The sequence below is a fragment of the Leucoraja erinacea genome, chromosome 19, assembly GCF_028641065.1.
Source record: "Leucoraja erinacea ecotype New England chromosome 19, Leri_hhj_1, whole genome shotgun sequence".
Classification (NCBI taxonomy): Eukaryota; Metazoa; Chordata; class Chondrichthyes; order Rajiformes; family Rajidae; genus Leucoraja; species Leucoraja erinaceus.
In genome coordinates, this window is record NC_073395.1 from 18,713,502 (window position 1) to 18,729,698 (window position 16,197).

General features: G+C 48.9%; 1 protein-coding gene across 1 annotated transcript in view; it reads right to left on the reverse strand.

Moving 5' to 3' along the window:
• Positions 1-16,197, reverse strand: part of LOC129706304 (anoctamin-4-like) — an 81,021-nt gene that overhangs the window by 16,839 nt on the left and 47,985 nt on the right. The window contains exons 11-21 of the mRNA XM_055650507.1: positions 16,048-16,103; positions 13,828-13,949; positions 11,771-11,905; positions 10,168-10,264; positions 9,351-9,411; positions 8,289-8,371; positions 6,703-6,843; positions 5,321-5,485; positions 1,978-2,014; positions 1,339-1,450; positions 521-578 (exon numbers count right to left, since the gene is read on the reverse strand). Of these exons, the coding sequence (XP_055506482.1) occupies positions 521-578; positions 1,339-1,450; positions 1,978-2,014; positions 5,321-5,485; positions 6,703-6,843; positions 8,289-8,371; positions 9,351-9,411; positions 10,168-10,264; positions 11,771-11,905; positions 13,828-13,949; positions 16,048-16,103 (1,067 nt within the window). The remainder of the gene's footprint in view (positions 1-520; positions 579-1,338; positions 1,451-1,977; positions 2,015-5,320; positions 5,486-6,702; positions 6,844-8,288; positions 8,372-9,350; positions 9,412-10,167; positions 10,265-11,770; positions 11,906-13,827; positions 13,950-16,047; positions 16,104-16,197) is intronic.

Consider the following 16,197-nt stretch of genomic DNA (forward strand, 5'->3'; position numbering starts at 1 on the left):
CCCCTCTAATCCCAACATTATTCTCCCAGACCTCCTCTGCATCCTCTCCAAAACCTCCACACCCTTCCTGTAACATGATAAAAATCAAAATGCAGATGTTGGAAATTTGAAATCAAAACAGAAAATGCTGAAAACACTCAGCAGGTCTGGCAGCCTCTGTGGAGCAGGAACGTTCCAGATTGAAATAAGCAAGGAACTGCAGATGCCAGTTTATTAAAACAAGATACTGGATATTAGTGTCTGGAGTATCTCAGTGGGTCAGGCAGGAGCCCTGGAGAACTCTTCATCGATCCATGTTCTTCAGAGGTGCTGCTTGACCGCCGAGTTACTCCAGCACTCCAGGTTGAAGATTCTTCCTTAGAAATGCATTTGCAGCATTTGCAATTCTACTCCATCAGGGGGTATTTCTGACAGTGTTGGACCCCTACGGCAGCCTGGGGAACCGAGCACAAGCCCCAAACACAGCAGAATGCAGGCCAGAATGCAGCAGGACCACGTGACACTCTGCATGCAGCCTCACCTCTTCCAGCCGCCACCTGTCCAGCACACGCAGGTACGATCCGGGACGCCCGGTCAGCCTGAGAGTGAAGCGGAGACACCAGTGAATGCAGCACGTCACAGACACGCTCTTACCCCACGCACAATTCCCTCAGAGAGCCGGAGGAGCGAGGACGGAGTCATACACCCAGCCACTTCATCAACATGCCCACCAAAATCCAAGCAGGACCTGCTCCCATCTGCCCTTCACCTGTCACAGTGGTCCCCATCATCACCTACCTTGCACATCAAATGGGCACGCTGGTGCCCCCACTTATACCCACAGCCTCTGCCGCCCAACCCACCATTGGTTTGCCCGGGGCCTTTTATTGCTTGGAGCGGCATGGTGATGCAGTGATGGAGTTGCTACCTTACAGGGTCAGAGACTCGGGTTAGAATCTGACCATGGGTGCTGTCTTTACGGAGTTTGTACGTTCTCCCCATGATCCGGGTGCTCCGGTTTCCTCCCACATTCATGGTTGGCATGGATGTGTTGGGCTGAAGGGCCTGTTTCCATGCCGTATGACCATGACATCCTGTAGCTGGGAGGCCAGAACTACACACAGTACTCCCAACTTTTGTGCTCAAGAAGACAAGAGTGCCAAAGGCCGCCTTCATCACATTTTCTGCCTGACTCGCAACTTAGAGTTGAGAGACCCCTGGATCCCTCCCCCTTCTCCCCTGTGCCCAGTACACTGCTGCTTATTGGCCAGTGTTCCCAGCTCACGGGCCGATCTCACAAACCACCAGTCACAACAGATATCTCTCTCTCGCTCTGGGGTCAAAGTGGACGGGATATACCTTCCCAGAAGGAAGGCGATGTAGAACGTGGAGCTGTTCAGATTAACAAACTGGAACAGAAACATCTTGAGCGTGAAACTGCTCTCCCATTCCAACTCCGTCCTGGGCTGTTCTGCAAGAGAATGAGAGGGAGTGATGGTAAATGTGTCGTACACTTTCCCACACCGCGGGATGAACCACCTCTTACACCTGCCCTTCCTTCGATTAAGCCGAGACAAAAATGCTGCAGGTACTGAAAGTCCAAAACAAAAACAGAACATGCTGGAAACCGTCAGCACGCCAGGCAGCCTCTGTGGAGAGAGATGCAGAGGGAACGTTGATGAGAGGCCCAGTGGGCGGCACAGTAGAGCCGCTGCCACACAGTGCCAGAGACCCGGGTTCGATCATGACTATGAGCGCTGTCTGTGCAGAGTTTGCACGTTCTCCCTGTGACCACGTGGGTTTTCTCCGAGTGCTCCAGCTTCTTCACACACTCCAACGACGTGCAGGTTTGTAGGTTAATTGCTTTCCATAAATTGTCCCTAGTGTGTAGGATAGTGTTAGTGTCCGGCGATTGTTGGTCGGCATGGACTCGGTCGGCCGAAGGGTCCGTTTCCGCACTGTATTTCTGAAGTCAAAGACATAAAGTCACAGACTCACCTAAGTTGGTCAGCAAGAGTGCCACCTTCTCGTACAGCTGGAAAATAGATTCATACAGTGAGTCACGGGTGCACAGGGTTTTAACTTTAACGTTTCACAGGTTTCAAAGGTCTTTTATTGTCACATGTACCAACTAAGGTACAGTGATATGTGTGAATTACAAAATAAAAGCAACAAGACACACAAATACATGAAAGTTAACATAAACATCCACCACAGCAGATTCCCCACATTCCTCACTGTGATGGAAGGCAAAAAAAGTCCAATCTTTTTCCTCTTACTTTACATACATGACATTACCTGCAACCAAGAGCAGTTAGTCATGGAGTCATACAGCACAGTAATAAGCCCTTCGGCCCAACTTGTCCATGCTGACCAAGATGCCCCATATACACTAGTTTGCACCATATTCCTCTGAACCTTTCCTGTCCATGTACATGTCCAAATATCTTTTAAATAGACAAAAGACAATTGGTGCAGGAGTAGGCCATTGGCCCCTCGATCACATTCAATGTGATCATGGCTGATCATCCTCAATCGGTACCCCATTCCTGCCTTCTCCCCATATCCCTTGACTCCGCTATTTTTAGGAGCCCTATCTAGCTCTCTCTTGAAAGCATCCAGAGAACCTGCCTCCACCGCCTTCTGAGGCAGAGAATTCCACACTCACCACTCTCTGTGAGAAAAAGTGTTTCCTCGTCTCAGTTCCAAATGGCTTACTCCTTATTCTTAAATGTTGTTATAGTATTAGACTACAGTAGACAGAGGCCATTCAGCCTTCAACTTTTTCCTATTTTGCCATAGTAGAGCTGAAGCTCCCTAATTCGAACTGCAGCCCCCAACTATTCCTGGGGACATTCAAACACAATCATGCACACACATCGACTTAGCATCCTTACCCCTCGCATGCAGGAACCCGAAGATCGCAACACTCCGAGTGGAAGTATTTATTCTGATCTTTGTCATAAACAGATCTACACTTACACTAGTCCCACCTGCCGGCCTTTGGCCCATATCCCTCCAATCGTTCCCATCCATGAAACAAAGTCCCAGACTGCCCAACTTCACCCTATAGATCAGGCACTTGAGTCCTGGCATCATCCTCGTAAATCTTTACTGCACTCTCTCCAGCGTGATGGCTTGATAGCAGGGTGACCAAAATTGAACAGAACATCCAATAAAGTGCAGCCTCGCCAACGCCTTGTACAACTGTAGCATAACATCCCGGCTTTTAGACTCATTACCCTGACTGATCAAGGCCAATGTGCCAAAAGCCTACTTCATTACCCCAATCATCTTTTTTTTTAAATCTCTTCCTGCAACGGGGATGCGACTCTTTTCCTTGTCGTATCTCCGTCTCCATCGAGGCCTAATATCGTGGAGCTGGTGGCCTCCAACTGGAATCGACCTTGGGGGCTCCAGTGGCAGAGCCTGTGGACTCACCATCGTGGAGCTGGCTGACGTCGGAGGCTGTGGTGGCGCTGTGGCTGTGACCCGACTTCGGAGCTTCGGAGTCGTCGGCCGCGAGCCCTGTGGACGGTAACATCGGGAGCTCGCAGGTCCCTGGTTGGTGACCGATTTTCGGGAGCTCCCGCAACAGCAGCTTCGTCCACCGGACTGGAGGGTAGCGGCTTCGTCCGCCCCAGGTAGCGGAGTTTGAATCGGCCCGTTAGCGGAGCTTGGAATCGACCGCGGGATTTACCATCACCCGGCGGGGGCTTCAACATCGAGAGCCTCGATTGCCTCGACGCAGCGGGAGAACAAGCAAGGAAGAGATAAGACTTTTTGCCTTCCATCACAGTGAGGAGGTGCCTGGAGATTCACTGTGATGGATGTTTGTGTATTTTGGTGTTTTCTTTTTATGTCATGACTGCAAGGTACGCAATTTTGTTCAAACTATTGTACGAATGACAATAAAGAAAATTCAAATCAATCTATAACACTTTAATCATTCTACATTTCCTTGGTGATCGTCTGCTTTGATCTGTCATTTTCACACCCTATCCTACCATATCTCTAGTCTTTCTCTCTCTCTCTCCCCTGACCCTCAGTCTGAAGAAGGGTCCCAATCTGAAACGTCACCATTCCTTCTCTCCATTGATGCTGCCTGTCTCGCCGAGTTACTCCAGCATCTTTACGGGATCTTCTTTTAGAGATCTGTACACCCATACTCCACGATCGCTCTATTCGCCACAGAGACCTGCCGTTCACCGTGAAAAATCAAGTATTCGAAGGTCCTTCCATAGGATGGTTAATAGTGCTTTATTCAGACCTCAGAAGTGGACTTGATCTCTTCCAGAAAAAAACCTCATTGCTTTCTGCAGCTTAAAAGCTGCCTCAATATTGCCCACTGGTTTGTCCCTCAGTTTAATGTTTACGTTTATGTTTGGTCTGGAAAGATTTATTGATGAGATAATTTGGGCAATGCAGTTACAACATGATTACAGCAGCCACATGATCATATTAAATTGAACATAAACGCACCATAATTTGTCTATTACAGAGTGAGCCGTTGGTCGATAAAAGTTCATTTACTTTCACACTCTCACTTTTCCCAAAACAGATTGAAACCAAATGAAATCTGGTTCCATTTAAACCTTTAAACAGCAGATTTACTGCAATCAACTTTACAGAAATCCTCAGCAAGGTTTTCAATAGAATCCAGTCAAACGCATGTACAACGCATGGAACCCCATCCACTCTCTGCAGAGACTGCAACATCGGATAGGGTGCAGAAGAGACCATGTTACCTGGGCTTGCGGGCTTGAGATAGGGAGAGGTTGGATAGGCTGGGACTTTTTCCTTTGGAGAGTCGGGGTCTGAGGGGTGACCTTGTGAGGTGTACAAGATCATGAGGGGCACGGATAAAATGAACGGGCACTGTCTTTTACCAAGGGTAGAGGATTTTAAAACTAGAGGGTACAGGCTTAAGGTGAGAGGGGAGAGATTTAAGAGGCATCTCAGGGGCAATATTTTAAGTCAGAGAGTTGTCCATACCTGGAACGAGCTGCCAGAGGACGCTAAAGAAGTGGATACAATTTTAAAAAGACATTTGGCCAGACATATGGATTGGAAGGTACACAAAAAAGTTGGAGAAACTCAGCGGGTGCAGCGGCATCTATGGAGCGAAGGAAAAAGGCAACGTTTCGGGCCGAAACCCTTCTTCAGAATGGATTGGAAGGGTTTGGAGGGATATCGGCCAAATGCGACCATGCCTGAATGCCAAATGGGTTGGCATGAACCGGGGGACGAAGGGGCTGTTTTTTCAGTACTATATTGCTCTGTGACTAACACCTTGGTCTGTGTTACTGCAGTGAGCACCTCTCTCCGCTGTGGGACTTACCAAGTTGAGGAGCATGATGATGCAGAAGTTGATAAACACGGCGGTTGCCGTGGTAGCGATCTGCGAGTTGTTGCGAATCAGCCCCCACTCGAAGGCGGCAAAGGTGCTGACAGTCACCACGCGGTAAATCACGATCCCAAACACAGCGACAATCACCACACAGATCTACAGAACCAACGCACAGACACGCCTGTCAGACCCGGAACGCGGACCCGCGCGCGCGCCATAGAAACATAGAAAGTAGGTGCAGGAGCCGGCCATTCAGCCCTTCGAGCCAGCAGCATCATTCAATATGATCGTGGCAGATCATCCAAAATCAGTACCCCGTTTCTGCTCTCTTCCCATATCCCTTCATTCCTTCAGCCCTAAGAGCTAAATCTAACTCTCTCTTGAACACATCCAGTGAATTGGCCTCCACTGCGTTATGTGGCAGAGAACTCCAGAGATCCACAATTCGCTGGATGAAAAGGTTTATCCTCATGTGTCAGACCCAGCGTGGCCCAAAGGCAATGAGTAAAGGTCTGCACCCAGAGGCCGGTGAATCTCTGGAACATTCCGTCTAGGAGGCTGAGCTGGCTGTAGATTTGTGAAGATTTGTGTGGATTTGCGAAGGAAGTCTGGAGAACGTTGCAAGGGTCCCAGTCACAGTTTATCCCAAACAGCTCCGTAACAGAGGACTCTGATTCACGGACTGTTCCCGGGGACACATTTGGAGACGGACATCAAGTGCTGCTGGAGGGTCATCAACTCTTTAGCCTGCCCAAAACGTGCTGATCTCCCAGCAGAGAGATGTCTGTCAGGGAATGTTGACGACTGAAGGGGTCCGTGTTGGGGAACGCACTGAAACTTGTCGGGCACGGCTGTGGTGAATAACAAAGAACATACTTGCCAAATAAAATGTGATTCTGAGGGTTTCCTCCCACATCCCAAAGACGTGCAGGTTTGTAGGTTAATTGGCTTCTGTAAATTTTCACTGGTGTGTAGGATAGAACTAGTGTGCGGGGTGATCATTGGTCGGCGTGGGCCGAAGGGCCTGTTTCCATGCTTTCTCATCTAATCTTAAGCACATGAGAGGCCAGCTGAGGGAGGGGACATGTTCTGATACCATGTTCTCTGGCATGGTATCAGACTGGGTAGGTTGAACAGCCACAGAAGGCTGTGGAGGCCAAGTCAATGGATATTTCTAAGGCAGAGATAGATAGATTTTTTATCAGTACGGGTGTCAGGGGTTATGGGGAGAAGGCAGGAGAATGGGGTTAAAAGGGAGAGATAGATCAGCCACGATTGAATGGTGGAGTAGGCTTGATGGGCCGAATAGCCTAATTCTGTTCTTGTCACGTGATCATATGAACTGTACACTGTACCCCACCCCTTTGACTAACCATGAAGAATATTCCGGAAGCGGACACAATGATTCTGCTGCACTTGTCCGAGAAGGCTTGGTAAGGCTCGGCTTTTCCCGATATCGGGTTCACTCGCTCCTCCTTGGAGTATTTCGCCTCGAACTGCGGACGGATTTCCTCCTGTGGGGAGAAGACAAGTCAACAGCAGGCGGCTGTGTGCAGGTTGGCCAGCGGGGCAAGGGCGGGCCAGGTACCTGCTGGGATGTGACCAAGGGCTGTGACAGGGGCAACAGTCAAGGACATGCAATCACCTACGCGGACAAATTTTCCAAGAGGTACCTCGGTCGTGATGCCCTTCCCAGTCCGATCGTCTGTTCAGTTTCCCCATCCCCCCTCTACTTTCAGTCTGAAGAAGGGTTCCCACCCGATATGTCACCCTTAATGCCCCTGTCCCACTTAGGAAACCTGAACGGAAACCTCTGGAGACTTTGTGCCCCACCCAAGGTTTCCGTGCAGTTCCCGGAGGTTGCAGGTGGTTGCAGGTAGTGGAAGCAAGTAGGGAGACTGACAAAAACCTCCGGGAAGCACACGGAGACATTGGGGGGGGCGCAAAGTCTCCAGAGGTTTCCGTTCAGGTTTCCTAAGTGGGACAGGGGCATTACATTTTCTCCAGTGTTGCTGCCTGACCTGTTGAGTTACTCCAGCAACTTGTGTCTATCTTCAGTATAAACCAGCACCTGCAGTATCTTCCCGCACCAATAGTTGGTACGTTGTCCAATCATAGTACTTTTATTGGCATTGGTTTTTTAGTCATAGATTCATGGCCCTTCGGCCCATCTTGCCCACACTGGCCAACACGTCCCATCTACAATAGTCCCACCTGCCCGCATTTGGATCATATCCTTCAAAACTTTTCCGATCCATGTGCCTGTCCAAATGTTTCTGAAACGTTGTGCAAATATCTGCCTCAACTACCTCCTCTGGCAGCTTGTTCCTTACACCAGCCACACTTTGTGTAAAAAAAAAAGTTGCCCCTCAGGTTCCTATTAAATCTTTTCCCTCTCATCATAAACCTACTGTATGTATTCTGGTTCTTGATTCCCCTATCCTGGACAAATGTCTGTACATCAACCCTACCTCTTCCCAAGATAGACCCAAAAAGCTGGAGTAACTCAGCGGGTCAGGCAACAGCTAGCGAAAAAGCATAGGTGATGTTTTGGGTCGCGACCCTTCTTCAGACTGAGAGTCGGGGAAAAGGGAAACGAGAGACATGACGGTGATATAGAGGGATTCAGATTCAGATTCAAATTCAATTTTAATTGTCATTGTCAGTGTACAGTACAGAGACAACGAAATGCATTAGGACACAACGACAGTATGCACTCCAAGCGGGATTCGAACCGGCTACCTTCCGGTCGCCAGCCGAACACTTAGCCCATTGCGCCATCTGTCGTCCCGACAGAAGGATAGGATGTAGAACAAATGAATGAAGAAGGGTCCCGACCCAAAACATCGTCTGTCCATTCCCACCTCAAACTCTGTCTGACCCGCTGAGTTCCTCTAGCACTGTGTGTTTTTGCTAAAGACCTCAGCGTCTGCGGTCTCTGGTGCCACCAGTCACTGACCTCTTCCTCTTCCCAGTCAATCAGGTCCCAGTCGTAGGCGATGACAGCTTTCCTGCGCTTCCAGAACTCCAGGAACACAGTGGAGAGAGGGAGAGAGAGGGGGAGAGGGAGAGAGGGAGAGAGGGAGAGAGGGAGAGAGGGGGAGAGGGAGAGAGAGAAGGGAGAGGGAGAGAGAGGGAGAGGGAGAGAGGAGAGGGGGAGGGGAGAGGGGAGGGGAGGGAGAGGGGAGGGAGAGGGAGAGGGAGAGAGAGAGGGAGAGAGAGGAGGTGAAGGTCACAGAATTACTTGGCATAGGGCGCGCGGTTCTGGTCAACTGGACATTTTGCTAAATTGATTAACGTTATACAAATCAAGAAACAAGATGTTTATTTGGGACGGCATGGTGGCGCAGCGGAAGAGTTCCTGCTTTACAGGGCCTGAGGCCAGGGTTTGATTCAGACTACGGGTGCTGTCTGTACAGAGTTTGTACATTCTCCCAGTGATCGCGTGGGCTTTCTCCAGATGCTCCGGTTTCCTCCCACACTTCAAAGATGTAGAGGTTTGCAGGTTAATTGACCTTGGTAAAATTGTACATTGTCACTGATGTGTAGGATAGTGCTAGTGGAAGGGGTGATGGCTGGTGGGCACAGACACGGTGTGCCAAAGTGCCTGTTTCTGCGCTGTCTCTAAAGTCAGTGGTAAAAACCAGGCCATGATTCGTCAGAGATGTAAATGCCCTCGGTACCGCTGCACGGCACAGTGGGTAGAGTTACTGCCTCACATCGCCAGGGATCCGGTTTCAACCCCAACCTCGGTTTCAACCCCAACCTCGGGTGCTGTCTGTGTGGAGTTTGCATGTTCTCCCTGTTACTGCATAGATTTCCTCCCACATTCCAAAGATGTGCTGGTTTGTAGGTTAATTGACCCTCTGTGAATTGCCCCCTAGTGTGTAGGGAGTGGACGGGAAAGTGGGATAACATGGAACCAGTATGAACGGGTAATCAATGGTTGGCGTGGACTCAATGGGCCGAAGGACCTGTTTCTATGCTGTATATTTCAATCAATTGATGAATGAACACCTACCCCAGACCGCCATGAAAACTGCAAAGAATACTGTTGCTTGATTATCAAAGAAATGCGTCACCTGCAATTGGAAAATGGAAGTGAGTTAGTGCTGCCAAACAAGGCCACACCTCCAACACCCTACCCACCGCCCCTCTTAATAGAACAGTACAGCACACTAACAGGCCCTTCGGCCCACAATGTCCATGCTAAACATGATGCCAAGTTACACGATCCATATTCCTCCATTCCCTCCCGAACGCCGCTGGCTACGGGAGTCAAGATCATCCCATCAACGGGGGCTCGAGGCCCAAGACCAAGGAAGAACTAAGGGAAGTATTGGCTACAGGGAGAGTTTGGACAGACTGGGATTGTTATCTCCAGAAAGCCAGAGATTGCAGGGAGACCTGATAGAAGTTTGTAACATGATGAGGGGCCTAGATAAGGTAGTCAGAACCTTTATCTCTGGATGGAAAAAAAATCAAATACTAGAGGGCACAGCTTTGAGGCGAGAGGAACAAAGTTTAACGGAGATGTGTTTATTTTTAAAAATACATACACACAGGCTGGTGGGTGTCCGGAAAGCGCTGCCAGGGGTGCTGGTGGTGGAGGCAGATACGCTAGTGGCATTTAAGAGACTTTTGGATTGGCACTTGGAGATGCAGGCAATGGATCAGGTGCAGGCAGAGACTAGTTTAAACTTGGCATCACGTCAGCACGGACAGTGTAGACCAAGGGGCCTGTTCATCTTCTTCCGTCCCTCCCTCCACCCGTCCCTCCCCCCCCGCCCGTCCATCCATCCCTCCATCAGGCACGATGAACAACCCCTTGTGCCTACCTTGGAGTAGGCACAGCTGTCCGACAGCAGCAGGTAGCCACAGTGTTGGTCACACAGCGGGCACATGACCGTATCTGTTGCATGGCAGATCTCATTGCTGGGGTAAGAGAGTAGAGGCACAGTCACAGGGACGTTACGTCGAGCGGGTGTGGACACTCCAGCAGAGATTTATTTTCCCTCAATTTCCAAGAAAGTGGTCATTCTGCTCATCGAACAGATTCTGGCCCATGGAGCCCTCCCCACCCATCGCCCTTTTCCAGGAACCTTAGCTTGGTTAGTTTAGAGATACAGCGAGGAAACGGGCTCTTCAACCCACCGAGTCTGCGCTGATCCACGATCATCCAGTACGCTAGCACTACCCGACACACTGGGGACAATTTACTTGCACGTCTTTGGAATGTGGGAGGGAAGCGGAACACCCGGAGAAATCCCACGCGGTCCCAGGGAGAACATACAAACTCCACACGGACAGCACCCATAGGTTCGTCAGGAACGAACCTGGGTCTCTGGCGCTGTGAGTAGCAATGCAAAATTTTGAGATTTTAAAAATCGTCTGCAAACATCAGATTGCCATTTGCTCACATATCTCAAGCTAAAAAAGTTATGGCCATTTCCCGGAAACATGTTCCCGCAATGGACATTACAAAAAAGCTGTGACCCACCGACTCTAAGTGTGATTCACAAATAACACACCCATCTAATTTACATTAATTTATACAATAGAATGCAACCTGTGAGGCTGATTTAGAACGTTGACATCGCGCTAAATGGCGACAGTGGAACTACTCGCTATAGGTGAAGGGTTATATATATATGCCCCATTTAATGTAAAAATAAGGTCTTTAATTGTTTGCTTTATAAAACCCGGCTGCGAGAGGTTCATCGAGGCCTATAAAAACTAATAATACCTTTTGCGACCGGGTCCTGCCGATTTCCCGTGCCCTCGGAAATCTGCGATTAGTGGCCAGTATATCGCGTTTTCCCGCCCCCTCCAAACAGGACCAGATTGGGACCTGGCTGTGGGAAACGGTGACTACTACTGGGGCAACTGCGCAACTTTGCCACGGTACTCGCTCCCACATGAGCTCACACCCACCAACTCTGGCAATGAATGGAGGGCGTCTAAATGGCGACAGTGGAGGGGAAGGGGGGAAGTCGGTTGTGAACGGTGGTCACGGGCCTCTGCTGCCGCATTCTACCATAATTTGGGCAGAGGGTCACAGAGCAGTACAGAAGGGAATCAGGTCCTTCAGTCTACTTTTGTTGTCAGGCAACTGAGCCAGCCTACCAACAACAAGAGAGCAATCTCCATCTACCTCATTGGAGATCGGATTTTCTTTGAGCGGACTTTATCTTGCACTAAACATCATTCACATTATTCCCTTTATCGTTCAACTGTAGATGGCTCGATTGTAATCATGTATAGACTTTCCGCTGACTGGTAAGCATGCAACAAAAGCTTCCCACTGTACCTCAGTACACGTGGCAATAAACTAAACTTTGTCCATGCCGACCCAGCAGAGATGGAAGGCCAGAACCTTGCCCATCCTTACCCTGGATGAGCCCAATGGCCTCGTTTTGCTCCTGCGCCTCATGTTCTTACCTGACTTGGCAGTGTTCCACCGTTAAGACTCCGTAGAGGAAGACCATCAAGCCGACGGCAGCGGCTGGGAAGAGCATTCCGGTGTACCAGCCCAGCCAGGCAAAGTAGAGACCAACCTTCTCCCCAAAATAACGCCTATGAAGCAAACAGCCAGTCGACAAGGAAGCGTCATACAGCGTGGAAACAAACCCTTCAGCCCAACCTGCCCATGCCGCCCCATCTACACTCCTCCCACCTGCCCGCGTTTGGCCCATATCCCTCTGAACTTTTCCTATCCATGTACCTGTCCAAATGTTTTATTAAATGTTGTGATAGTACCTGCCCCAACTACCTCCTCTGACAGCTCGTTCCATACACCCACCACCCTCGGTGTGAAAGGGTTGCCCCTCAGGTTCCTATTCAGTCGTCCACCCCCCCACCCACCAATCTTTAAAGGCTGACGACCCCTGACAATGAACGCCCAGTCACAGGTTCAACGATGAGATAATGGCCAGTGAACCCGGGGAATGGGGATGGAAGATTTACCTCACAGTTACTGTTACTTATTAATCTTACTTCACTGCGGTTGTGAGATCACGTACGCTTTGGATAAATTGGCCTTCATTAGTCAGGGTATCGAGTGTAGAAGGTGGCACATTATGTTGCAGTTGTACAAGACAATTCTTAAGGGGTTGGACAGGTTAGATGCAGGAAGATTGTTCCTGATGTTGGCGAAGTCCAGGACAAGGGGGAACAGCTTAAGGATAAGGGGGAAATCCTTTAAAACTGAGATGAGAAAAACTTTTTTCACACCGAGTGATGAATCTCTGGAACTCTCTGCCATAGAGGGTAGTTGAGGCCAGTTCATTGGCTATATTTAAGAGGGAGTTAGATGTGGCCCTTGTGGCTAAGGGGATCAGGGGGTTTGGAGAGAAGGCAGGTACGGGATACTGAGTTGGATGATCAGCCATGATCATATTGAATGGCGGTGCAGGCTCGAAGGGCCGAATGGCCTACTCCTGCACCTAATTTCTATGTTTCTATGTAAGACGTTGGTGAGACTGCACTTGGAGCACTGTATTCAGTTTTGGTCACCCTGCTATAGGAAGGATGCCGTCAAGCTGGAAAGAGCGCAGAGAAGATTTACGAAGATGTTGCCAAGACCCGAGGGCCTGAGCTATAGGGAGAGGTTGTGTAGGCTAGGGCTTCGTTCCTTGGAGTGCAGGAGGATAGAGGTGTATAAAATCATGAGGGGAATGCATCGGATAGGAAATAAAGTACCAGAGGACATAGATTTAAGGTGATAAGGGAAATAAGAACCTGAGGGACATCTCTTATTGACACAGAGAGTGGTGGGTATATGGAACGAGCTGCTCGAGGAGGTAGTTGAGGCAGGTACAGTAACCGCACTTAACAGGTATTTGGACAGGTAAAGTAAAAAAGTAAAGTATCCTTTATTGGATACAAGCAGGTACATGGATAGGAAAGGTTTAGATGGATATGGGGCAAACGGGAGTAGCCAGGATGGGGCATCTTGATTGGCATGGATGGCAGAGCCTAATTCCAGACTCCATGGTGTATTTTTTTTATTGACAAAAAGGTGCCGGTACCCAGATTAAAAATGACATTCATCATCTGATTTTTTTTCCCCATCAATATTCTCCCCTCGTGTTTTGATTTGTGACCAATCAATTCTTGATTTTATACACTGATAACGAAAATGTATAGAATCGCAAGGAAGATTAAACATATAACTAAAATAACATACACTGGAATTTGAAATGCTTGTCCGAGGCGTGGGTGCCTTGCAGGGGAGCGTGGGGCCTTGACGACAACCGGCCATTGACCCATATGATGCTTCATAAGTGATAGGAGCAGAATGATGCCATTCGGCCCATCAGGCCTACTCCGCGATTCAATCATGGCTGATCTATCTCTCCCACTCAACCCCATTCTCCTGCCTTCTCCCCATATCCCCTGACACCCGTATTCATCAGGAATCTATCTACTGTATCCCTGTATTAAAAATATCCATTGATTTGGCCTCCACACCCCGGACAGAACAGTGCCCGACTTACCGAACGAGGTCAAGAGGCTGAAATTTGTACCACACCCCCCACCAGGCCCAACATTCATAGAGCAGATGCCGGTGGTTCATGGCTCCGTGGGTCTTGACCGACTTTTTACTTTTGTAATTTCCCTGAAGCAAAGACAAAATAAGTCGCCATTAGTTCTCTATGCCTTGGAACGCAGGAGGATTAGGGGTGATTTTATAGAGGGGAGAAAAAGAATAGATTGGGGAGATGCACAGAATCTCTTGTCCAGAGTAGGGAAATCAAGAACCGGATGCCGAGGGGTAACGTTTTCCACACAGAGGGTGGTGGATGTATGGAATGAGTTGCTAGAGGAGGTAATTGAGGCAGGTACTATCGCAACCTTTATGAAACATTTAGACAGGTACATGGATAGGCCAGGTTTAGAGGGATATGGTCCTAACACAGGCAGATGGGACTAGCGTAGGTGGGACATGTTGACTGGTAGGCCTGTTTCCACACTGTAATACTACCCATATGTCGTGGGGTGACAAAGTGGCGCAGCGGTAGAGTTGCCGCCTTAGAGCGCCAGAAATCTGGGTTCAACACTGACTGCGGGTGCTGTCTGTACAGAGTTTGTACAATCTCCCTGTGACCGCTTGGGTTTTCTCCGGGTGCTCCGGTTTCCTCCCACACTGCAGAAGTGCAGGTTTGTAGGGTAATTTGGCTTTGGTAAAAATTGTAAATTGTCTCTAGTGTGTTGGATAGGGGCGGTCGCTGGTCGGTGCCGTTTCGATGGGCCGAAGGGTCTATTTCTATGCTGTATCTCTAAACTAAACGATAAACAGTTCTTGGCTGGGTTCACAAAGTGTTCGTGACTCCCATACTCAAGGCTTTCAGAGTGTGGAGGGTCGCTGGAGGCTCAGCCTTCCCCAGTAACTTATGCAGTAATCATGTCAAAGGTGCAGAATTAGGCCATTTGGCCCATCAAAAAAATCACACCACCATTCGAGCATGGCTGATCTATCTTTCCCTCTCAACCCCATTCTCCTGCCGTTTCCTCATAACCCCCAACACCTTTATTAATCAAGAATCTGTCAATCCTCACTTTGAAAATACTCAATGACTTGGTCACAGCCGTCTGTGGCAATGAATTCTAGATTCACCACGCTCTGGCTAAAGAAATACCTCCTCACCTTCTTACTAAAGGTATGTCCTTTTATTCTGAAGCTGTGCCCTCTGGTCCAACTCTACATTTTCCCTCTAGTGGAAACATCCTCTCCACATCCACTTTGTCCAGGGCTTTCACTGTTCGGTAAGTTTCAATAGGATAATGGCATGAGTGTTGTCTAACAGCATTAGCCGGGGCTCAGCTAGCAGCAGGAGAAGGCTCCCACCCTCTCACCTGCCCCACCAGTCTTTCACCTCAGCCCCACTATGCTGCTCTTACCCCATAAACTGCAATTCTCCCCACCCCCTCATTAAACTCTTGCAGTCTTTTACCCAGGGTAGAGGATTCTAAAACTAGAGGGCACAGGCTTAAGGTGGGAGGTGAGAGATTTAAGAGGGGCAACTTTTTAAACTCAGAAGGCAGTCTGAATCTGGAATGAATTTCCAGAGAAAGCTATAGAAGCAGATACAATTACAATGTTTAAAAGACACTTGGACAAATATCGATAGGAAGGGTTTAGAGGCCAATTGACTCAAAACACACAAATGTGAGTAGCCCAAAGTGCCAAATTGGTCAGCATGATTAGGTAGGCCGAGGGCCTCTGTTCTTGCTGTATAGCTCTATAATTCCAAACAAAAAAAATCCAAATATCCTGCCATTACGATGGTAAGGGTGCAGGGAAGATTTAGGAGGATGTTGCCAACCTCGTAACTCAAGAACATAGGTGTAAGATGAGAGGGAAAAGATTTAATAGGAGCCCAAGGGGCAACATATCCACACAGGGAGTGGTGGGTATATGGAACAAGCTGACAGTGGAGGTGGTTGAGGCAGGTACTAACAGCATTTAGAGGACATTTAGACAGGTACATGGATAGGAAAGGTTAAGAGGGATATGGACAAAATATGGGCAAGTTGGGACTAGTGCACATGGGGCATGTTGGTCAGTGTGGGCATGTTGGGAGGAAGGGCCTGTTTCCGTGCTGTATGACTCTATGGCATATCCCCCTTGTTCAAGGCAAACCTGGTATTTGAAACAGCATGTCTACAGGGAGAGTCACAGGTAGGATCGAGTCACAACGTTAGTTCGCGTTTACCTCGTGAAGGGGGAAGGCTGCTTCATAGGTGCTGTTGCCAAGTAAAGAATTGAGACCTAAAGAAAAGAAACGTCAGTACAGCTCCAGTTTGGCTTAAAGACACACTTGCAGCACTGCTTGCATCAATACCGCAGCACTCCCAGAGAGGGA